The 24,221-nt window shown below is 37.9% G+C and overlaps 2 protein-coding genes across 8 annotated transcripts in view; one reads left to right on the forward strand and one right to left on the reverse strand.

The window, feature by feature from the left end:
- Positions 1-24,221, forward strand: part of LOC137103157 (ras-specific guanine nucleotide-releasing factor RalGPS1-like) — an 87,700-nt gene that overhangs the window by 15,341 nt on the left and 48,138 nt on the right. For 6 of the 7 annotated variants that reach the window (XR_010911390.1, XR_010911391.1, XM_067483201.1 and 3 more), the window contains 3 exons: positions 930-1,019; positions 2,114-2,206; positions 5,503-5,629. Coding sequence is in view for 5 of the 7 variants with exons in the window: in XM_067483201.1 (XP_067339302.1) it covers positions 930-1,019; positions 2,114-2,206; positions 5,503-5,629 (310 nt within the window). In the remaining 2 variants the exon portion in view is untranslated. The remainder of the gene's footprint in view (positions 1-929; positions 1,020-2,113; positions 2,207-5,502; positions 5,630-24,221) is intronic. The other variant, XM_067483204.1, reaches the window with a different exon arrangement.
- Positions 6,948-23,920, reverse strand: LOC137103159 (angiopoietin-related protein 2-like). Its single transcript, XM_067483205.1, has 5 exons — positions 23,499-23,920; positions 16,919-17,843; positions 13,737-13,930; positions 12,305-12,575; positions 6,948-11,176 (listed from the first exon to the last, which is right to left on the reverse strand). The coding sequence occupies exons 2-5, from the start codon at positions 17,841-17,843 to the stop codon at positions 10,977-10,979; spliced, it is 1,590 nt and encodes a 529-aa protein (XP_067339306.1). The 5' UTR covers positions 23,499-23,920; the 3' UTR covers positions 6,948-10,976.

A 24,221-nucleotide genomic window follows, 5' to 3' on the forward strand; every position in this document is an offset into this window, starting at 1 on the left:
GCTGTGCTTGCTGAAACTGATTCAGATCTTCAAACGAGACCCAAAATAAAACAAAGATGACCTGAGAATTGTATGTATGGCAGAAGTACTAGGGCTTTGGGAAAAAGTGTTTGCCCCATAATTTACTACATCCAAAGGAGAAAACATTCAGGCTTAAATAAATGTGGGACAGGATACAGGATGTCAGAAAAGATCTAAGGAAATTAATCCAATGAACTCCAGCCTCTTACACCCCAGTAAAACTGCGATACACCAACATCCGGGAAATGGCAGCACAAAAAAAAGCAAATGCTAACCCAGAGAAACAATAAGGCTCTTCAGAATTTTGCCACAGCACACATAGATGATCCTTAAACCTTTTAGAAGAATCTTCTCTGAACAGATGGCTCAAAAGCTGTTTGGACGTTTGGGGTCCGGTCATATCTGTTGTACGCCAAACCCAGAATTCCTCAAACAGAACATAAATACTTATGGTCAAGCATGATGGGGGGTAGTGTGATGCTGTGTCAGGGCCAGGGGATAATTAAGCATAACGTGAATTTTGTTCTCTACTAGAGAATCCTGAGAGAGGTCACGTCATCAGTTTGAGTTGAAGCTCAGCAAGACAACGATCAGATCCCAGGCATCAAAGTCGAGCTCAGAATGATTCGAAAATTTTGGATTGGCCTAGTCAAAGTCCAGACCTGGCCTAACCATTAAATTCACTTTTTCACAGGGGTGATTTACGCTCACATCTAACATACTCACTTTAATAAACTTGTTCTTAGTGATTTTTGCTCTGGTTGCCTTTGTTTTTAAATGCAATTTGAAAATATGAAACCGTTTAGAGAAATGCACACAAAAGGAAAATAAATATGAAGGGGTATAACTAACTAACTAGCTAACTAACTAATATTAAAAATATTGTGTCTCTTTCTGTTATGTTACAGGTGAGCTTTTGGCTGGTGAGAGAAATCTTAACTGCCCAAACACTGAAAATCCGTGCAGAAATTCTGAGCCATTGTGTCAAAATAGCAAAGGTGAGTTGTAATTCACCAGTTATTGTGATTAACAATATGAAAAATATGCAATTAGCAGTTCTTTTGTACTCCAAGTTCCAAGTGCTGTAGCTCTAATTTTGTGCAGTTGAAATGTAAGGTTATTGGAAACATTCTTGGTAATCTGTTACCAGTGGTTACTTGAATTAATTTATATTTTAACTGAGTTGTTCTAGTGGTTTTAAAAGCAGTAAACATTAAAAACATTTTGCTACTAAGTAAGTAGCAGTAGTAAGTAAGGCTGCATCACACGGAAGCTTTCCACGTGGTTTATTACACCATATGAGGAGTGATTGAGAAAACAGACTCACCGATGGTAGCAACACTTTTGGTGTTTGTCCACTTTTGGTCTGGGAATTTTTCCCTAGAGTGTGGGATTGAAGTGAAATGTGGAAGCATGACATTATGTTCCTGGCAAGGTTCATATATTGACAGTCGATGATGTTAGCTTATGTAACTATGTCCCACAGACAATCTCTCTGATATATTATGGATTGGGGCTTCAACTATAAAAAAAAAAAGCCTGGACAATATGAAATCATAAGGGCCGAATTCCTTGTTGTAGTAATTTAATGAGAATTTTTTTGTTGACCTTTTCCATCAGTAAAGGAATAAAAATTTCACCCTACGCTATTGTTTGTTTGAATATATTCAGTGCTGACAATATTAAATGAAAACAAGCTTACTAAACAGACACGTGTAAGAATACTTCATGTTATACCAATGAAAGGTATGCGTACTAGACTGGACTAGCCAGATAAGAAGGAAAGGCTTCAACTGGATGTATGCAGGGTGACTGCACCCCTCTGTGCTGAGTATGCAGTACTCAATGTACACTACAAAGTTTTTAGGTAATAGCTTCCTGTTTATAACCTGTATTATTTGCATTGATCAACATTGATACTGAATAAATGCTGAGGCTTAAATAAATAAAAATTATTATTATTTCAAATTATTCAAAATGATGTCAGTTTATGTTCTTTGCAAGGGAAAGACATTTACAGACAGGTAGACAAACTAATCGTTATGTAATATTGTACTTTGTCTGTTCATAAAAGATCTGTGGTTGTTTCTAGAAACTGTTGGAGTTGAACAACCTTCATTCTGTGGTGTCAGTGGTGTCTGCTCTGCAGAGTGCTCCCATCTTCAGACTCAGCAAAACCTGGGCGGTAAGACATCTGCTTCACGCTCTGCCTCAAGTAGGGAGGAAAGAAGGAATGAAAAATTATATATTTAATACTATGACCGGGGGCAGCTGTAGCTCAGTTGGTAAGGCAGCCGTCCACGGACCACAGGATCAGTGGTTCGATCCCTGGTCTCGGCTGTATGTTGAACATACACTAGGCACTGAACCCCCTACAGCCCATTCCAATCCCCAGGTGTGCAGTGCTGGTCAGTATAAAATGGTGAGGGTTGTGTCAGGATGAGCATCCGGTGTAAAAACTGTGCCTAATCAATATGCAGAGCCAGACAACGATCTGCTGCGGCAGCCCTGAACTCACAGGATAAGCCGAAAGGACAAAAGAAACCAAAAACAATATTTACTACTATGACCAGTTTTAAAGTTTTTGTTCTCTGAGTTGCTCTTTTAGAGCCCTGAATACACAAATATAACATTTTCAATACATATTACATTACAGACCAGTAAAAGAGTAAAAGAGAATCCTGCCTTTTTTCTTTTTGTTGTTTTGTATTATATTTAGGGCTATCATATATTGAACTCCAATAATACATTGTAATTGAATATATTTCCGATTATTAGTGTAACTGGTGACTAAAGTGGCCAAATAAACATCAATATAATGTATTATTATATAGAAGTACCTTAAAAGTGTACTCACATAAGGCTTTTGAGAAAATGTTTTCAGTTACTATCCATCTCTGACCCAGGGTCATGTAGTTTAGGTAGAGCACAAAACATTGTTAGCAAAACCTAGTTGGAAAAGGATCTTGCTAATACTACTACTGTGTTGGACTTCCTCACTGTCATTTGGACAGACACAGTGATTATAATTCCCTCATTATCGATTACTAGCCGCCATTTTAAATATCATATTTAAAATGTTAATAAGAGATAAGTGTATAGAAAAACATAAGGAGATGCTGAGATGTGGAGTCCATATTTCTGATCCCTCTCTGAATGGTCTCAACTCACGCTACTTTTTATACTGTTTTTAATGTACTTTAGTGATTAGAAACACCAGAATCAAAAACCATAAACTATTATTCCAGTTGTTTCCAAAGCAAGCTATATTTTGACTTACTGGAAATTAAAATGTATCTTTAATGGTGCTGGATTGTTATTTGCATGTTTGGGTCTATTGTAGATACAGAATATTTAATCTTTCATTTTTTTTTATCTCACGTTGGAGAGAAATGTAGCCTATCAATCCTGCCACAGATATATTTTAAGGAAAATGAGCTTCAGGCTGTCGCACCATTCAAAGACAAAAGGTTCACAGTAATGCAGCAATGCTTATTTTGCTATTTCAACATAAGAGGATGGAAACTTGTGCACCAAACTGTTTGTAATGTGCTTCATTTCCACATACACATCCCATTCTGTACATTTCAGTATTGATGTGTTGCTGGCCAGAGTAATTTTTCCAAACAAGGTGTTTGAATGTTCCACATCACAGACAACTTATTTCTCCTACAGGCCAATAAAGTGCAGACTGAAAGTTTGTTTCCCGTTTTAAAATGTGAACATTAATTCCGATTTTTACAGTATTCACTAGAAGACCATGAAAGCAGAAGCATCGGTGCCAGGACACATGGAGAATCACTCTTTGTTTAACAGGAGAACTGGCCTCTGTTCATAAGAATATATAAACCAGTACACAGAGAAAGTTACTTTATCAGCAAATAGGAAACACACCTCTATTACATTATTTAGTGGGCACTTTGTCAGTGATTTGATTTGATTTGAAACAGACATTTATTTAAGGATGTTATTTGTTGAATTTAGTTTGGCATTCAGCATGTTAAGTTGTCCTGGTTTTGGATGAAGGCTGAACCAGGGGTCCTTAAGGGATCTAAACCTGGAGCCAGTTAAGGCACTTTGGGCAACTGATCAGAATGTCTCTTGGACACTTTCCTATGGAGGTTTTCAGGGCACACCCAGCTAGTACATCAGGAGACCGTGAGGTCTTGCCTGGGAATATCGTGGGACCCCCAGGGAGGAACTGGTAAATGAAGACGCATGATAGCCTGCTAATACTGTGACCTAACTTTTAAAGAGTTACCAAATGAAATTTTGTTATACAATCTTTATTGAAGAAAATGTCAGTTAAAGTTATGTTGGTTGGTTGGTCAAAGTTATGCTTTCAGCAACTGGACTTGCTGAATGCCCTTAGCTTGCTAGATGTCAATTTTTACCTGCTTGAAGCCAGATCGGTTGCCCCCTAAACAGCACCATTGGGATGTTTTTTAAACTTGATCAAAAATCTAATTTGTGGAGGCCACATGTGGCAAATTCAAATGAATAAATAGTTTAAAAAGACACACAGAATTCAGAGTTTTCGGGACTGAAACTAAGCCAGTCACATTTAATGTACTGCTGTACCATGAGGAAAAGATTGTTTTTGGGGTGTGTTAAACTCCAACCACTAAGTATGGAAGGTGCAGGAAAAGTGGTCAGAAGTGATGAAAAGAAGATTTTAACCAAATGCAGATAGCACATTGAAAACTCGAGACCCACCAGGTTGGACATGTGACATCAGCAGTCTTGAGCCATGTGGCAAAGACAACGTTGAAGTGGCTGTGTCCCAAATAAATCAGTTGGCCTCACCTCTCTGAGGGGTTTGTTTAGATTTATTTTTTTATCCTAATAATGGTCCAAATGCCAATGCCACTCCCAAAATCCACTGTCCTCTCTGCCTGTGTGTTGTTAGAAACCGACCGAGCAGAGATTTCAGAGATTACTGTATCTGGTTTTGGGCACTAACTGAGAGAGGGAATCACTGTGGTGATCAAAAGTGTCATGATGGGCTCAGCAGTGATTTACACGATGTTACCTCCTAGTTTTAAGCTTATTAAGTTTAATTTATTGTCACATTTCATTAGTGCCTAAAACTTTGCAATATTTAGCTTTTCCCCCGTTGCTTGTTTTATACAGTTGATGGAAGCCAGTAATCACTCAGAGAAATCTTCCAGGTCACTTACTTTTTGCTTAAGCAAAAGTATTTCTTCATGTTTTGGCAAAAAGGAAAAAGCTGACTTTTCCAAATTTGTCTGGCTCGTTCAGCATGATGTAGCGCAAGCTTCATCTAACAAGCTGACTTCCATTCTGTTTGTTGAGAAGTTACGGCACATAGTAGTTGTGGGTTTTGGAACACAGGCAGGCTGCTAATTGGTTCACCTAAGGCATCAGTGTTTAACATTTACAACATGTTATTGCTGTAATTCAGGTAAATGCTAAATAAGCAGGAACATTTGAATATTTTTTTTTTTCTTCTATTTATAGCTGATCAGCCGGAAGGACAAGGCCACATTTGAGAAGCTAAACTATCTAACATCCAAAGAAGAGAATTACACCCGCATGAGAGAATACATCCGCTCCCTGAAGATGGTGCCCTGTATCCCTTATCTTGGTAAGTTTACCATCTGTTCCTCAGTATCACCTCAACTGCCTGCTTTAAATCCTTTAAGTGCTTTCAATGCTGAAGATGGGTTTCTGGGCCCAGGCAACATCTTACAGCACTTATCTAAATGACTAAGCCTTCCACACACACATATATACTGTACATTTTTTCAGTCTACACTCGAATTCTATTCAGCAACTCAAAACTGTTGTGTGCAATACTCAGAGGGGGGAAACAACAAAGTAAGTAATATTTAGTTTTTACCATTTTACTTTTGCTCCCTTCATTTTAGGGACAAATATCAATATTCCACTACACTTTCCATTTTCTAAACGAGCTTCTAGCTTTTGTGCTAATGCATTTGAGGTAAAGCTATTTATTTATTTTTCCCTTCATTGCAAGTTATTAATCACTCGCAGGACCAGGCCCTTTTCATAAGTAGCGTGTTAACCTTTGCTCACCTCGCTAACTATAGGAGGTTTCTTACATTAGCTCATGATCTCTTGGGTCAAGTTGGAGTCTCCAGGATTGGCAGCAGCAGGCAGCTGTTCACAGACAGTTCGATTGGTGTTGGTAAAAGTAAGCAATGTTGGTTAATTTACATTTGCTTTCTCTATAATGACATGGTGTTTTAGATTCACTGTGGCCAGGAGAACTTGCACCACACAGTGCAGTATTTTGGGTTGGTTATTTTTCTGCAACGGCTCCCAACAACATGATATAATTTCATAAATCGTTTGAAAATATTGCAGTTCATTCTTTTAAATAATTTATACCCATTTCCTGTTCAAAATTGTTATAAAATAGAAAATGAAAGTTGGGTGGGTAATATAGAAATCTGTTTATACGATGTACGTTGTAGTTACATTACACAGAACTAATTGTAAAAATGTACTTCTGACTTTACTGCTAGTTACATTTTAGGGTCTGTACTTCTATTTGAGTAATGATTGTGTGTAATGCATCTCTGATAATACCAAAACAAAACTAGACTGCACTTGTAAGGATTTTTACATTTCTACACAATCTACAAATGGTGCCTTTATTAAACACCATTATAGAGATTTCCTCCTTGAAAGTTTCATTTAATGAGGGATTGATCTCCGGTTTGAGCTTGGAATGTTTACCTCCTATGGTCCATGATATTAGTGTTTTTATGATCCGATATAAAATTTGCTCAAATGCCCTAAGAAAAACATTTTTAAAAAGGGCCACTTGTTGTGATTATTAGTGCTCTCATATTCTTGTATATTTATAATTTATTCTCTTCTTTTGGGATTTGCTGTGATTCATAACAGAGTGGAGTTTGAAATGAAATCACTCGAAATACAAGCAGGACTGTACATAGTTTATTATAAGATTGATAACATGCAGACTATACAAAATAATCTCAATGAAACAGCATATATATATTCATATATACACACAGAGTACCTGGTACATACTTTATCTGTTCACTACTACAGTGACAGGACCTAACTCAGTTGTGCACACTACATTGTTTGGCCTCTGTTTTTTTTTTTTTTTTTTTTTTTAACCTGGAAATCCTGCAATTAATATCTATTTGTGATATTAGTTTTTTTAATGTTTTTTTATATTCTGTTGACATTTAGACACTGTAGTTTAACTTAACAGATAAGATCCAGTCATCAGTCAGCTCAGGTTGGTGGTCAGAGATTTGGTATAAGTGCACATAGATGCTGCTAAAACTGCTCTGTGATGCAACACACAGTCACTGCACTGTTTACTAAGAAATACTGTATTTCCAGCTTGTAGCCCACTAAAACACAGAAACCACAAAAGCATTTTACAATACATACAGTTTAAACAACAAACGAATTAGGCAACTCTAGACATTTAACTCTGTATAATAATCCTATATTGCAACATTATATCTCACAACTCTTGTCCAGTCATTACATTCCACATATGCAGTTCAATTAAAGAAAGTTTACTTTATTCAGTGATCTAAATGTAGGTGCAAAAGTTTGCATCCCCTTATTTTAAAATGGCAAAAACAGTCAGTTTAATGAATATGTAGCTAGAACAAATGTTCTTTCATCAGAAATTAACTTTGATTTGTAATTGTCATCAATGGACATGCAAACTATTGCACCATAATTTGCAAAAATTTTTTGCATTAACTTTTTTTAAAACAACTCCTTCACCTTTTTTGTTGTTTCTGATGATGAAAGAACAAATTTTCCTAGGTAAATATATAATGTTATTATGTCCTATTAAATTGAAAATTCATGTGAGGCCAAACTTAACCCTAAACCTAGCAGAATAACAATCACATTTTTCTAGTACAAATGTACTCTAAGGAGACCAGTTGCTTTAAGTTTGAAAGAAAAATCTTTCCCCTATTTCTCGTTTTTTTTTTTTTTTTTCTTTTAGGCTGTTCAACACTTGGTGGATCTCCTTTATTAAACTGTTTTTTTTTTTTTCTTTACTTCACGATGCTCCAGATGTTTTTAATGGGTGACAGGTCTGCAGGCAGGTTAAGTTAGCCAATGCTGTTTAGCCCTGCTGTTATAAAACATGCAGAATGTGGTTTGACTTTATGTTGCTAAATTAAGCAAGACTTTCCCTGGAAAAACAAGTCATCAGGATGGCAGCATGTGTTGCTCTAAAACCTGTGTATATCGTTCAGTACTTATGGCGCCTTCACAAGTGAGCAAGTTACTCATGTCATGTGTACTAATGCAATTCCACAGTGTCACAAAGATGAGAGTTGATAACTCAGATGGTCCCTCTCATCTCGAGTATGGAGGACTTGTTTATATGTAGTTGTTTTTGGCCTTGTCTCCTGCATATTTAGATTTCTCCAGATTCTCTGAATGATAAATAGTACATGCTAAAATTCCTAAATTTGTCCACCAATCTCACAGTTGTTGGTTCGATCCCCGGCTTCTCCGATCACATGTCGAAGTGTCCTGGAGCAAGACACTGAACCCCAACTTAGTTGCTCCCGGTGAGTGTTGGAAGCAACTAAGTGTGAGTGTTGGCCAGCATAGCAGCTTTCATCTGTGTGTGTGTGTGTGTGTGTGATTGTCAGTGTGAATGGGGGAAGAAGAAGCCGTGTAAAGCTTTGAGTGCCAATAGGTAGAAAAGCTCTATATAACTGCAGAACATTTACCTTCTAAAAACTAAGGGTTGTTTGAAAACCTGCTTCAAAAACCTGAGGGTTTTATGAAAAATTTGACTAACTTGTAATTCTTAGCCTCTGTCGCAGATAGAAACCTTAAACAAAAAACATTTGAAAGCTTAAACATTTGGCTTTGCCTGGAAATTACTGCCTTATCCAAATTCTTAATAAAATCTATAATCTATAACATTCACATAGACTTTTAGTTGCCTGAAATAATGTCTGCAATTAAGAAACGGGCAAGATCAGCTCACACACATGCACACACACGGGCTGGCCTGCACCCTCCAGGGGCAACTATGTATGTTTATAACCTAATAATAGCACTTTGGCCATTGTGTTTAATCTTCAAAAATCATAAAAACTGTGTTCATCTGTGAAGGGTATATTGCTGAACAAAATGTCTGAGTATCATAAACTTATGTTTGTCAAAGAGCTTATTATCCTCAATCTAGATTCCAGTGGAAAAATCCGATTGACTTTTAGTTAAGGGAACTAAGATGATGCTAACTTCCAGGTTAATCAACAAAAACATAACTCCTACTGCAATCCATAGGTTATTGTTTACATTAATGACAGTTCCCGTTAAACATATTCATAAACATGTTGTATTTATTAGACTTTCTATTTAACCCAGAAAGAAAATCAACAAATGAACAAAGCCCACATCCTTTATGATCTTGAAGATTAGGAAAACCAGAATGCCTGAATCAAAATTTTTAAAAAAGTGCTATACAGATCCTATAGTTTTGCTGCATGAGGCTTTGCAACTTGAAGCTATATGTACTGTGGCCTCCGTAGAATTGGAGCAGCAAGGTGAGTTCATTTGTTTTTGCTCTGCTCTAAAGACGTTTAGGTTTAAGATTAAAAGATGGAAATCAGATGAAAGTTAAAAATTTCTGCTTTTATTCTTTCCGATGAAGTCCTTAATTTAGGTTTTTGAAATCATTTTCTTACTGCATGATAAAGCTTCTCCACATTAGTTTTGATGCATTATTTTAACTTTGCAGACAAAATGTTTCAGTGACCTCTAAATTCATATTGCCGCTATCTTCATGAGTGATATCATGCATAACGATCAGTTGGCCTGTTCCAGAAGCAGCTATGCAGCCAAAGACATGACACTACGTAAACAGAGTTTCACAGATGAGCTTATGTGGTTTAAATCATAAGCAGATATTCCTTCATCCACACTTTGCATCACTTTATCAGAGATCAAGCTTTGTTTAAGCAGCTCTGTGGAGGTTGTTGGTGATGTCACTGAATGCTGCTGCTGTCCTGTGAATGTTGCTCAGTACAGCAGTTGTTTCTTTTTCAGGACATTCTACATTGTTCGCTTCCAAAACTTTTACTCACTTAAAGTTAGGGTCACCTGACATAAAAGGTGCTGTGCTTTGTTGTTTGACATATGTGGTTATTCTAAACTTTCATCTGAAACAACACGTCTTTATCTTAAACTCTAGTGTCAGACTAGTTAACTGGCAATTCCTCTCCAGTGATTTTTGAAGGGACTTTACTGTCATGTGGAAAAGTTGGCATCCACTTATTTTAAGAATATATAGTTAACATGTAGCTGTTACAAATGTTCCTTCCTCAAAAATTAAAGTAATTTTTAAAATCAGTTTGTCAAGGAAGATGAAAACTTGCCAGTTTTTAAATTTCCATTATATTCTTATAAGATTTACACACTCCTTGACCATTTTTCTTACTTGTGATAATAATAGAACATTTATACAAGCTGAAAGTGCAACATTATGTTAATTAGATTTATTTTCAAACTATGCAAACTTAATAATGTTGCATATTCAGCTGGTAAGTGTGTTTTCATCATCAGAAGTAACAAAATAGTCATTCTGTGTTCATAAAGAGTTCTAATAAAATAATCAAATACAATGCAAAAATTTTCATCCACCTTGATAAAATACAGTAGAAATGTACAAATGTTTGTTTATCAGAAATAACAAATGGTCAAGCAGTGTGTTTAAAAGTGGTAAAATAATGATTTGGGCAAAAGTTTGCCGGTCCTTTGACTATAATTCCAGATGAAGAAAACATTTGTAATAAAGTTTTTTTTTTTTTGATGTTTTAAAAAACAACAACAAAAAGTTAGTTTTAGTTTTTTTAAAATTCAAATCAACGTGGCCTGTTTTGGTGATCATAAAATCCCTTTCGAGCACACATTTATAACTGTTTAGTTTTGAATGACTGTTAGGGGAAGGTGCTTGCGTTGGGTCGTATCATCATGGTCACTTTCTTGAGGGAATAAGCCCCTCCTCTGAACTCCGCCCAGTAGACTCCATCCTGGTAGCGACTACGATAATGTCCACCACGGTACCACACACCATTGAGGTTGGAATGAGCGCAGGCGTTATACCACCAGCCTCCCTTCTGGTAGTGGGCACAGTTACCTAAAGACATGAGAACCAAATCAGAACAACCAGAATGACAGTGGGTGCTGTGGATGAGTTTGTAGACGCACACAGGAAATCATGAAAAGCCACATGTTGTTCAGCAACAACATTGGCTTTGTACCACTGTACAGCATGTGTGCTGTGTTGTCTGTCTGGTTCCTTCTATGATGTGTTTTGGATAGAGGGAGGTGCAGGGGGTGGGTGGTCCAAGGGTCTCCCAGACTGACATGTCTCAAACATAGTTGAACCCAGTTTTCCAGGCTGGGCTCGATTATGCAATTACAGCATGTTTGTGGGTCTAAATCATCTGTGAAGGGGCGTTTTTAACACATTTTGGTGGCGATGTTCACCCCGTGTTAATATTCCGTAACAATACAAACATTACATCAGCTCTCTAAAGGCTCTCATTTCTTTCAGCAACTTTTATAGTCTTATAGCCTGCAATGGAAATTTATAGTGTGTGAATGTGCAAAATTATGTGGACACACCAATGTGAGTAACTGTACAATTCTGATGATCTTGTTACAAACATTGGTTTGAGGATACATTTTGTTTTTTGTTTTTTAATAAATGTCATTTTTAGGTTTTAGTTTAACTATGTGAACATCAATTTGGCTCAATGAAGACTTTTCTCAGCCTACAGTCTTTTTTTCATAAATCACAGTTTTTTTTCAAGTACCATTCACAAGTTGAATTGTAAACAGGAAATGTATTTGTTGATATAGAGAAAGTCTCATTTGGATTCACATTGGATATACGGTTGTGCCCATACTTTTGAGTCAACAGTAGCACTAAACACAAGTTTATAGAATCCTGTTTTGGCTCCCTCATTGGTCACTGCTGAACTCTGCAAAAATGTGCTTTGGCTTAGGCTACGCTGGTGTCTTACAGTACAACTGTGGAGTCTGGGTGTGATGGAGTGTGATTATCCTGTGCAAAGTTTGCCTTTATCAGGACACTTGGTGAATGGTAGCCCCTACTACCACTATCAGTCTTTAACAGGCCATTGTTTCTGTCATTCTGTGTTGAGTTATGGACTCAAAAGGAGCCACCTATGATTTACTTGTGCTAATTCAAAAATGACACCAATAAAAAAAATAAGGATTTGCACTGTGGTTCCCTCACCTGCGTAGACATCATGGTCTCTGTCCAGTGTGGTGAACTGCTTGCTGTTGTGCCAGGTTAGAGAGTCCCCAGCACTGCCATGGTATCGGCCCACCCGCAGTCTGTAGAAGTCGGCCTCGGACTCAACACGGAAGCCAGCATACTCTGCGAAGGTCTTGCGTCCAGTCCAGTCTTCCAGAGTGACCAGCAACTTGTAGGTGCCCTGGTTCGTTAGCCAGTAGATGTTTTCTAAACCTAACCAATATTCACCATCAATGTTTCCAAACCCTTGCTGTAAAAGCAGAGACATTGAGTTAGTGACAGATGATCTATATTTCATTGTTTCTAATACATGATTTAATAGGAAGGTTTATGGCAATACTCTCAATTTATACTTATGTTTGCTTATGTTTTTTTCCCCCTTCTCTTGGATGGTGCCATGGACTACAAGCAATGAAATGCTGGTATCATGTGAAAGCATAACACCAAGAGCGGTGGTGGTGGTGGTGCCATGGCCAGTGTCTGAGATGGTCTCCACCAGAGCTCACTGTGTGTCTACAGCTAATCCCTGGCTTTAGTTATGTAACATATGGATTCAATCAGCAGTGTCTTTGTCCCTGCCAAATATGAGCATGTAATTCACTTAGTGTCTTGTTGACTCATTGAGGCTGGGTTGGAGAATGAGTTGGTGGACAACTTGTTTGCTTGGGCCTTTTAGTTGAAAGAACTACCATGCAAAGAGTGCTCATCATTAGAAGTCGCCTCTCTTTAGACAACAGAATGTTAATCCTTAACAACAGGAAATGTTTGACACTGTGCACTCATATTTACACACAGTAACATTGGGTTCCACCAGTAGTAACTGGGAAACATGGCTATTCTGGAAGTCTTTGGATCACTGTTCTGGCATGTTTAGTTCATTTGAGTTGATTTCAGATTTATTTCTCTCATATTACACAATGACTTGAGTTTTCCAAACATTTTTGTAATAGATATATTTTAGCTATGTGTTCCTCCAAAAATACAGTGTCTGTGGTTGAGCAATTTATTTTTAACTACCAAAGACAGTACTAACAGGTGCAGCCCTTTGTGGAGTCAAACCTGCTACACTTATTGTAAAATGATAACTGGCTTAGATATGGTACGAGCTTTGTAATACCATTGAAACAAGGCTTCCGTTTATGGTCACTTCAGCTTATATGCTAAAAAGTAAATAGTCATGTTTTACAAACTAATTGTAACTGATGATGAATAGGAAAGGTGTTTCTAGCAATTGGTTAGGTACTATTTTTGGGATGTATAAGGCTAAACATCCCAGTTATAAACCTTGTCCATATCTCAATAATTACTCTGTTTTTATAAATTGTTGAATTATATCCAATAAGGGTTAATAATTGGAGGACTTCTCGACATATAACAACACATCATTTTAAGCTCGGATTTTCGTTATTACCTTGTAAGTATCCCAGTTTCTAAAGAAGTTGACAGAGCCGTCCTGACGCCTCTGAATGACAGTCCATCCACCAGGATCGTGTCTCTGGTCACACCAAACCTGCATCAGTCGGTTGCCTTTGTCTGGTTTGATGAGGTACATACCACTGGTCGTGTATCCACTTTCCAGGGCCTCCAGACAATCTTTGAAAGGACCTTCAGCAGAGTAGTGCATATTATATTGTGTAATATATGTGTGATATTTTTAATTCTTTACTCACCTTTCTGGGTTTCTGGAAAAGTTAAGCCATTGTAAAGAATGTAGCTTCAGTGCCAGATGTGAAAGAATTTCCAGCTTCATGCTGGCTGCAGTAAATTTGACCATGACCAAACAGTTCTGTATGTTTGGGTAACAACAGAAACGGTACATGAAAACACAGAGAATGCATTTAGGTGGTTATACTTTATTCACATTTCATCGTATTGTGAACATTGGTTACTGCAGTCATTCTACCACCTTAAAGTTGTAGAAAGCATTTTGTTATGCAGCATTACTTTAGTACTAATTTGTACTTCCATTACCTTAAACAGTAAAACATAAACAGTACAGTGGCTATAGAATGGAATAATGATCACTTTAATGTAACATTTGTTTGGACATAATTTACATTATTTAAACGTAAAAACTTTCTTTCATTGGATCCCGTATGCACACATCCTTCACCAAGTTCAGTTTTTTTGACAACCAGATGTTAACAGTAAACCGGTCTTTGGGTAAATTTGGCATTTGGAAGCAATACATCAGTACTTTCTTTCAATAAACCTTTTTTATTTTTTAGTTTGAGAACTTTCAATCAATTTTTCTTCCATCCTTCCTACAAATGTGACTTTTATTTTATTTTTTTTTTTTGTTAAAAAAATGTTCCACTCTGCAGTTTCTAAACCTGCTTCATGTTTATTCTGCCAGCTATGGTTTCAATTTAGTTCACTTCCTCTATCAAATCTCGGAACATTGTGGAAAAATCCCAATTTCACAGTTTCTTGAGCCCAAGGTGAGATAATCAGATGTCCAAAACCTAAACCAAGGATATTTAGTTTATTCATTTATTATTAAATTAACTTGACTGCACTGTGGTTAATGCTTCAGACATGACTGTGACTAACAGAGCGTGACTTGTTGCAGCCAGTACTCTCTTTGCTCTGTGGCTCTAATTTCCATACTGTGTCAGACGGGTCAAGTTACAGACGTTTTTCTCTGTTGTGGCTATTGTGTTTCATATTATTATTTTTCTTCTCAGCTGCACTATTGTGTGAACACATTACAGACATGACCTTCCTTCAGAGGCTACATATTACTCACTGATTTAGCACTTCACACTTTGCTAAGATTAACACTTCCAGCTCAATGAAAACAAGTAGTCAAACTACAAGTTTTGCTGTCAGCAGTCAGTTTCCCCATAGACTCTAATCCACTGTCTATAACAGAGGATTTTTTTTTTTTAAAGGACTATGAAAATTAGATTTATTTTTTTTTTTAAACAAAATGACTCTATTTTCTACTTGAATGATCTAAGTTCCATCTTAATCATGAAGGTCACATTTTGTCAGTGTTGAATTTATGTTGTTTGGACTGGGTATCGCCACAGTATATTAACGGTTATTTTTTTGTCGTGTTAATCAGTTTTCCCATTAAGCCCAAATATACATTTTAATTCATCAATCATTTATATTACATGATGATTCACCTGAAGTGATCACTTTTCTTCCGATTTCAGAACACAAGCATTTTTATTTTCGTGTAACAACTAAATCTGCACCCTGTGAGGTAATTTCTTTCTTGTCCCCAAATTGTCCCAGGTATTGAATCTTTGTGTACTGTTTAATTCTAGCCCAACTTGCATTATGTGGATTATGTGTCACCCTACTCTTAATATTAACCCCTCTTTAGAAACTTGCAAATGCAATTAAGCCGCAGCCTTAGACACATCTGACCACATCTGCATTTGTAGGTTTGACCTGATGTTGCCCTTTTATTTGTGCATTTGAGAAAAAAAAAAAAAATCAAAAAACAATTGCAAGATACCCAAGTTTGTCTACAGTGTGTGAGATACAGAAGATCATTTCAGAGCTGGGTCAACTTAATTTAAGTACCCCCCCCGCCCCCCCCCCACCAAGTTGGTGACTAATTGCCAATGTTGACAACTCTTTAGTAAGGAAAGTAGCTATCTTCCTAAATTACATAGTCGCCTAATTTGCATAATTGACTATGTGCATGTAATTGTATTGGACACTGTACACATGAGGAATAATGTTGTGGGTGAGACAAAAATTAAGTTAAAAAAAAAAAACACCCTAAATATGTTAATAATAAAATATGCTACAAATGATCTCTTTTGTTGATTCTTCTCGTTTTTTTCTTTAAATGTCATAATTCCAACCCTCCTCTTTTTTTTTTTTTTTCTGGGCTTGGGACCTGCAAAAGTTATCCAAATGAGACCCTCTGGTGGAGCTATCTGAGCCAAATGTGGTGATTTCTTTTGTGCAACTGTTGATTTTAGATAATTTACATTTAGATCAGGTCTTAAAATTATTTAATGTGCAAATTAAAGGAGAGACTTCAAAAAATTGATTTCTAGTAACATTAAGTAGAAATAAGATAAAATGGAAAAGTCAAAGTACCTCAAAACTATACTTTAGTACAGTACTTCACTAAATGTACTTAATGTAGTTGCTACCTACAGATCAACTGGCCAAAATCTATATTAATATATAGTTGAGGATAAGTCACATTGCAGTCTCAGTGAAATCTGAAACTTTGAAAGTTTGAAATGTCTTTTTAGAAAGGCTTGTCACACAAACTTCAGTATGATATCATAGACTGACTTTTGTTAAGATCAAACTAAAAAGGAAATGGCTTAATAATTACATCAACAACCAAGCATTTGCACAGGCCTAAGTTTGTATTGTTTGAAAGTAACCACCATAACACTATAATTACCCCAAGACTATGTTATGAGTTGTACTTGCAGTCTGTCACAAGAGCCTCAGTAGTCTTTTTATGAATCATCTCAGTAAGGTTTATCATCATAGAAGAAATGTTTCCCTCCTTGTTTGAAGCAATGGACAATGTCTGGCCTGTTTCTGATAGGCCCCAGATAGAGCTCAGAGAAAGTTATATAAAAGTTTGAGACTGAATCTACTTACCAGAGGGCTCGTTTGTAAAGCTGTATGTGGCACTTGGCACAGTGGACAGTGGCAGTGGTAATGCTTTGGCATTCTGGTCATTTTGGATCTCATTAGTCATGGGGTTGTTGCTGTGGCGAGTGTAAGTAGGTGGATGGAAAGGTCTGTAGCCTCCAGGAGAGAGTGGAGGCATCTGTATAGGTGGCTGAGGGAGCACAGGAGGCTGTGCATAGACGGGGCGGCTCCTCTCTCTCACCACACTGTATGAGTGTCCTCCCCGCTTGCAATGCTCTTCCAGCTGCCCCAGGAGAGCACTCTGGTTGCTCGCGAAGGCTGACAGATGCTGGAACTTGTGTTCCAGGTCACGGTAGCGTGCAGCTAGCCTCCCCATCTCGTTTGTGTGGTTAAGCACGCGCGTCTCCAGTTGTGACACCTCCAGAGCATTGTCTCTCTTGCGTATAATCTCATGTAACAGCTGCATGTAGAGCTGTGTAACGCGTGAGTTCATGTTGCGGCTCTCTTTACGCAGTAGCTTGACCTCGTTGATCACACCCCCGTCCACCTCCACCAACTGCTGCAGCACTTCAATCTGTTGTCTCTGCTTTTGTAGCTCACTGTTGAGCAGTTCCAGCTCTTGCTTATTAACCCTATTCTCCAGCAAGCTGTCTGGCTCCTTGGAATTCACACAGATGGCCCCGTTGTTTTTCTGCTGAGGGACAATAAAGGTGTAGGAACATTTGTCTGTTTGTGTGGCGCTGTAGTCGACCACGGCACGTTTTTGTCGCTTTGGCGTGTAGATAAACTCTCTCTCCAAGATGTCATCACTATTCCCAATCTCCTTAGTGTCTTCCTGGAGAGAGGGCTCTGGTCGACAGAGCAAAAGGAGCACCAGCAAGTCCACTAAAAGGAAAATCATAGTGCAGTCCCGCTGCACCCGAACCAACATCTGGAACAGAATGGGAAATGAGAGGTGATCAGTAAATGTCCAGAAAAGTGAGCTCAACAGTGAGTCCAGCAAATAGAGGACAAATAGATGATGGCTATATAAAAGAGATGATATCTGAAGTGGGGTGACTTGACAAACATGTTATTCATACAGTAAATCTGATCCCACTGTGTGAAAACATTCTCCTCTCTACAACAGTATGGCTAAGAGGGCTTGCTCAATCAAATATAGTCCCTCTCTCTAGTCTTGGCTCCAATTTTGTTCAATGGCACGCCATGTTTTGAAGTTTGTCTTGGTTTTGGGATGAAACATGCGATCACAGCGCTGGAATGTTCAGTGGTGTGGGAACTCCCCTGACAATAACTATCTAATATATTTATTTATTTGAGTTTCTTCCTTTCGAGAAGTTAGTTACAACATCATAACATTTTCTGCCAACTCCTTCCTCAGCCAGCCCAGTTCAATCACTGTTGGTGGATGTACTCCATTTTCCCATAATCCACCAGGGTCTGAGAAAACTGAGGTTTTCTCAAACTGAAAGATTGTAAATTGTTATCTGGTGTGTCCATATTTTTGCCACAAGCTCAAGTTTTTGCTTGTGGTCCATGATTTGGCCTGAATGATTGAGACTACAAATAAGATGTTTTTTTTTTTTTTCCGAAACCTGGAAACTTTTTAAGTAACAAAGAAACTCTACTTCATTTCCTACTTCATTCATTCTGCTGAATCTTTTTTGCAGAACGCTCAGAACATTCTTGCTCCTTTAAGACAGATGTCACATATTTTTTTTCTCTGTACATATAGAAAGAACATAAAGATGATTTAGGGATGCAGCAATAATGGAATTCTAGGCTGGGCCGATACCACTCTTTTGTTTTGTTTTGTTTTGTTTTGTTTTGCTAGTACCAGACCCACTCATCGCATAAATCCAACAGTGTCACAAATACCCTGTAATTGGCAACCACTAGTAAAAAATGAATAACAGAGCTTGTTTTGATGTGATTAATTGTTCGGTAAGGTTTGGCTTAGCCAGTACTGCATTACTTCTGCCAGTTTAATACAATCAGTGTAACTTGTTTGATATTATAAATAAACTGTGGAAATGGAAAGTGGATGGACATGAAGTGCAGACTTCTGAAGGACAGTATTGCAGGAGGTGTGAACAACACTGAGGCTACTCTAATTGGATACATGTAAGAAATGGAGCTTGTTTTAATTTTGTAAGGCCAGTGTTGAGCTCAAGTACAGTTTTGTAATTGCATGTGGTCATAATGTTTTATGGACCCACTGTAGTAAAGGTTTTTTTTTTTTTTTCTAGGAAAAAAAAAGATGTGCACAGCTACAAAACAAAACAGACATATTCATGAGAACTGTAGTTTGCAGGCAATAAAAGCTCAATATGTTTTACTGTTTTAGTTAACTGGTGTGGGAAAATGAGCTAACATAAGTTTTCTAATTGTTCTGTGCTTTTTGCAGTGTGTTTCTGTATTTGGTTGTGTGTCTGTGTGTGTTTTCTTGTTTTTGTGCACTTTCCACCACGGACATTCTATGTACTAAGGCCCGAATCTTTACAAACCACAAATGTACAGATAGTACAGACAATACAAACTACTATAAAGACAGTAAATACTGTATCTGCAGAATTATGATCAGCAATGATCGATGCTTTGGCTCATATGATGCACATAAAATAAGTGAATTGTGAATCAAATGGAAAGTGGGGACACTGTGACTGATTTCTTTGCGACTTGCAAAGAATTCTCTCTGCCTGCCAAATGGCCACATCTTCCAAACTCCACATCTCTAATTTGGAAGCCAGGCTTTAGGTTCCAGGCTAAGATACCGTTGATGATATTACCAGGATAATTTTTTGCAGCCTCAATGTTCCTATAGAGCCACAAAACGTTACTCACCACTTGTTTCCACAGTTGTTGTAGTAAATTTATCTTAATGTGTAAGCTTGGTTAAGTGTCTCTTTAAAATGCAGCATTTCTACAAAAACTTGGCTCAAATTAACATAAAATGTAGTTTAATCTCTGCACCGTGATGTTATAAACGAAAGTTTTGTTTCTGCATGTACCTAATGCAGGTACTAACAAGTATTATTATTGAAGTCCTTTCCTTTTTCTTTTTATTCAAAGTTGTTGCAGTGGTTTGAAGAGCACTGCAGCCTTTTATCTTCCCCTGTGCCGTAATTAAGATGAATAGCTAATTTCCTATTCTGTCTTAAACATGACATAATGTCATCCAGCCTGGTCCCCCAGGAAGGAAACAAGATCTAAGCACAGTCCAACAGACTATCACATCAAACACTAAACTATAATTTTGTTGTGTTTTTTTTTCAACTTTGCACTGCAATTATACTCATATAAGATGGAAGTGAACGTGTCACTGAATTTATGCTCAAGCTCATGTTTCCCAATATTTACATGTGCATAGGTGGCAGTGTACCCTGTCCATAGCCGCAGGGTGAAAATTGGCTACTGCGTGTCAGTGGGAGATGCACCATGGACCCTGTAAAAGTACGGCAGAATAAAGCAGCAGACATGGATCAGCATCTGTCAGGCAGTCTTTAAAGAGCTGTCAGTAGACATGTCTGGGACCACACAGAATAACATTGCCCATTGTGGTGAATGTCAGATTCACTCAGCCGCAGCAAAAGTGATGAATCAGTTTGTCACACGTGCTTTATCGCTCCTCATCTCTTACTTCTACCTTTGTGTCCTTGTCCCTATGTCTGTTTCTGGCTATCGCTCATTATCCACCACACACATGCGCACACACACAACAGGAACAGTTTCAGCTGGCTAAGACTAGCCCCAGGAGCACATCAGTGTCTGGGCACAAAGGCATGACAGGTCCGGGGAAAAAGGACAGGGACACTCGTTGCTTCCCATTCAGCTGACCTTTTTCAGTCCCGCTGCTTAAATGAGGCTCAATGGATTGTGACAGGAGAGCAGTTCTTTCACTAGTGTCTGACTAATATGTTCCTGCTCAGCCTCATGTGCTTGGTGGTTCCGTCATTACTGAAAAGGTTTACTCAGTCTCTGATTTGGGCTGTATAGAATTTCAACCAACTTCACAGTGCTCTGGATTGTATCACAGTTTAATTCTTTTCTCAATTGCCCCATTACTGTCATCTAACCAGTCTATATGTATTTGGAAAATGTCATAACACATACATTTTTTTTGTTTTAGAAAATGGACACGCACGTTTTACTAAATATCCCAGAAGCTTTGCATTTAATATCTTTTGTAGAGAAGTATTTAAAGTACCATGTGAAGTTTTGACCTTTAGTAGAAAACTGTTAACTTAGTGATCCAGCAGACTCGGAATAGCATTCATTTAGAACTATGGTTGAAGCCACCTGCTTCCCCAATATTCTTTTTTTTTTTTTTTAGCAGCAGGGTGGTTGTGTAAATATCCACAAGTATGCGCTGTCAAACAAACACCCTCAGAACTATTCAGTAAGTAGGTTTTTTCTTGTGAATAAAATCCCTTAGCACAAAAAAGGAGTTTGACTCAGGGTGCAGCTCCGAAGAACCAGCACATGAACAGTAGCAGATTTGTCTCTATACTTTGCACTTGCCAGTACAACCAGTACAATACTTTACACAGCGGTGTAGTGATATTATTTTAAATGTAACATCATAAATAACATAAATGATAAATGGGAGCCTCATAAATGATATTAATTTGTCTTTTTAGTTGAATTATATAACTGTAGCTATTTTCCTGACATTTCCTCTTTACCAGCTTTCCTGATTACTCAGGAGAACATCTTCAGATCTCTATTCTTCAACCTTAGTGCCCTGTTCTTCTGCTGCTAATACCACAAACTCACGTGGGATTTATTGTTCATATACAAACTCATGCCAAATCAACGTGCGGAACACATTCCGCTTTGCCGCCCCCTGAAGGGACAAGATAAGTCATTGATCTCTACAAACTCCCTTTAACAGCATACATAAATAAATGATTATAGGTTTAGTGGTTGCCTCAGTATTAAAATGTCACATTTTGTAGCCCGAGTTGAATCTTTAGAGAGGCTGTGCCTACGTGGTTGTTAGCATTTGTATTTGTGAACTGGTGTGTGTGTCATACTGCAGTTATACAGCGAAACTGATAGTTTGCAGTAGGGTTTCTGGGCTTTGATGTAGAACACCAAAGTTTCTTTGCTGTTCTACAAACAGTGGTAACTGAAACTGAGCAAATTATCATATTGAACAGCAGCTGCTTTTACTGAAGTTAGTATAAAAAGAGGGCAAGCATCAGGAGTGAATCTAGTAACCGAGGTAGTGGGACCGATTGGACAAGTCACAAACGTTGTGGTCTGCGTTGCAGCCCCACTTTATTCCAATTTTGGGTAGGTGCACATTATTATACGGCATAAGGGTCTGCATAAAATCTGTGGCTATGAGGTACCTATGGCATAAATTTGATGGTTGAGTATGAATCAAGCATAACTACTGTTTGCTGCTCAACAGGGAGCGGACAATGGGGTCATCAGAGTCTTTTTACTGAAATAAAAGTTGCCAAGAGCTTTAAAACTGAACCAAAACAGTTAGAATTGCTGGTTGTAAAATCAAAACCAGAGGCTGAAAGATGCTAAAATGCACTAACATTTAGCTGAGTGGAAGAGTAAAAAGTGTCGACCCCTTTTTTATTTTGTAGTGAACATGCTATTTTTCAGTGTAAAGTCGCTTCTCTACTCTTATTTTTACTTAATGGCTAGCACATGCAAAAATATCGATCAATCTCTGATAAATCAATGTTAGTCTGGCTCTGGTCATCTGTTTTTTCCTGAAAGATTTGTCTATTGTGGGTTATTCCATAGCACATACACCAATCAGGCGTAAGATTATGACCATCTGTGCAATTTAATTCATGGTAGAGATGCTGTATTGGATTGCATTAAATTGCACAGGTGGTCATAATGTTATGGCTGATCATTATATGTGCTATGCAGTAACCCTTTAATATCAGAGAGGGAGCTATTGGCTCCCTTTCCTAGAACATATTTAAGTCCCAGCTGTACCTTTACACTGTATATTGCCTACATACCTCAACAATAGTTTAAGCTTCACTGCAAAAATGGGTTGAGAGCTGATTTATATTCAGTACATTAGATCTTTACCAAAAATCCATAGATTAACGTGACAAAAAGACACAGAACAGAAGCCTATAACCCAAATAATATGAATTCTGAAAATTACGCAAACATGCCACTATCATTCATTGATACACTGTCACTAAGCTTAATGTTGGTTCTTACTTGAAACTTGCTAACGGCTCCAAATTATGGATAAAAGGTGCATTTATGTCAATTACTTTTATAGTGCAGTGTAAAGCTGAGTCCGGTGAGCTAGATGTTACCAGTGCCACTGACTGCACAAATATGGAAAATACATAAAAAGTAATTCAAATTTAAACTGTTATTTTGTCATGCTGAAAAAAGTTATAGCTGGAATTAATCTACATGATTATATTTCCATAATAACAAAAACAGTGGGTAGTAAAAATACACCATATTGTAACTGTCACAGAGAAGAAAGGGCTTTTTAACAGAGAGGATAAAAACTTTATCAATGATGGTGCAGTAGGCACAGAGGACAGTTGGTGTCCAGCATGCTGTGTATGATTTCCCCACTCACCTCAGCTTGTCTCTGTTTCCTTATATACTTTGCCTGTCGAGCAGGTGTGACTGCAGGTCCTCACCAGTCATTCCGCATTTAATTTGTAGTTTCTTGTTACTGTGTCATAATTTTTCCTCTACCTACTGTCAAAGTCAACTCTCTTTTAAGGAAGATCCTCCAGCTGTGAGCAGCTGTGTCTCTGCCGGGGAAGATTTCTTTTAACAGTCCCCAAATGTCCAGTTAGGCAGCAGCAACAAACAGTTTGCCTGTTGTGACTTCATTCATCTGCAGCAGAGTTTGTCAGGGGGTTAGTCCTGTAAACTGAGAGCTTGTTTCTGTTCCTCAGATAGAATCTGTTTCCTCCCAGAATCTCGACCTCCCTCTGTCTTCCTGCCATTACAAGTAAGATATTTATTTTTTGCTTAAAGTGATTAAGCTGTGAGCCACAGCAACGCCCCTTCCCCTCCCCTTCACAACAGAGAGATCATAAAGCCTTGAGTCGGAGGCTCCCAGTTCCCCCGTCGAAACCCTTGTCCCCTGCACCCCACAGCACCACAGTCCCTACTTTTTTATTTATTTTTTTAATTCCACTGCCGTCCTCCAGCCAGCCCAGGACTCCCTCTTAGGAGAGGTTTGACCAGCTGCATATGTTAGCAGCTGTATGTGTTGCTCTGGGGTCAAAGGTTTAAATCTGTAGATCTTGACCTGCATGTTCTGAGGGACCTTCTGCTCCTAAAAGAA

The sequence above is a fragment of the Channa argus genome, chromosome 18 (assembly GCF_033026475.1).
Source record: "Channa argus isolate prfri chromosome 18, Channa argus male v1.0, whole genome shotgun sequence".
Taxonomy (NCBI): Eukaryota; Metazoa; Chordata; class Actinopteri; order Anabantiformes; family Channidae; genus Channa; species Channa argus.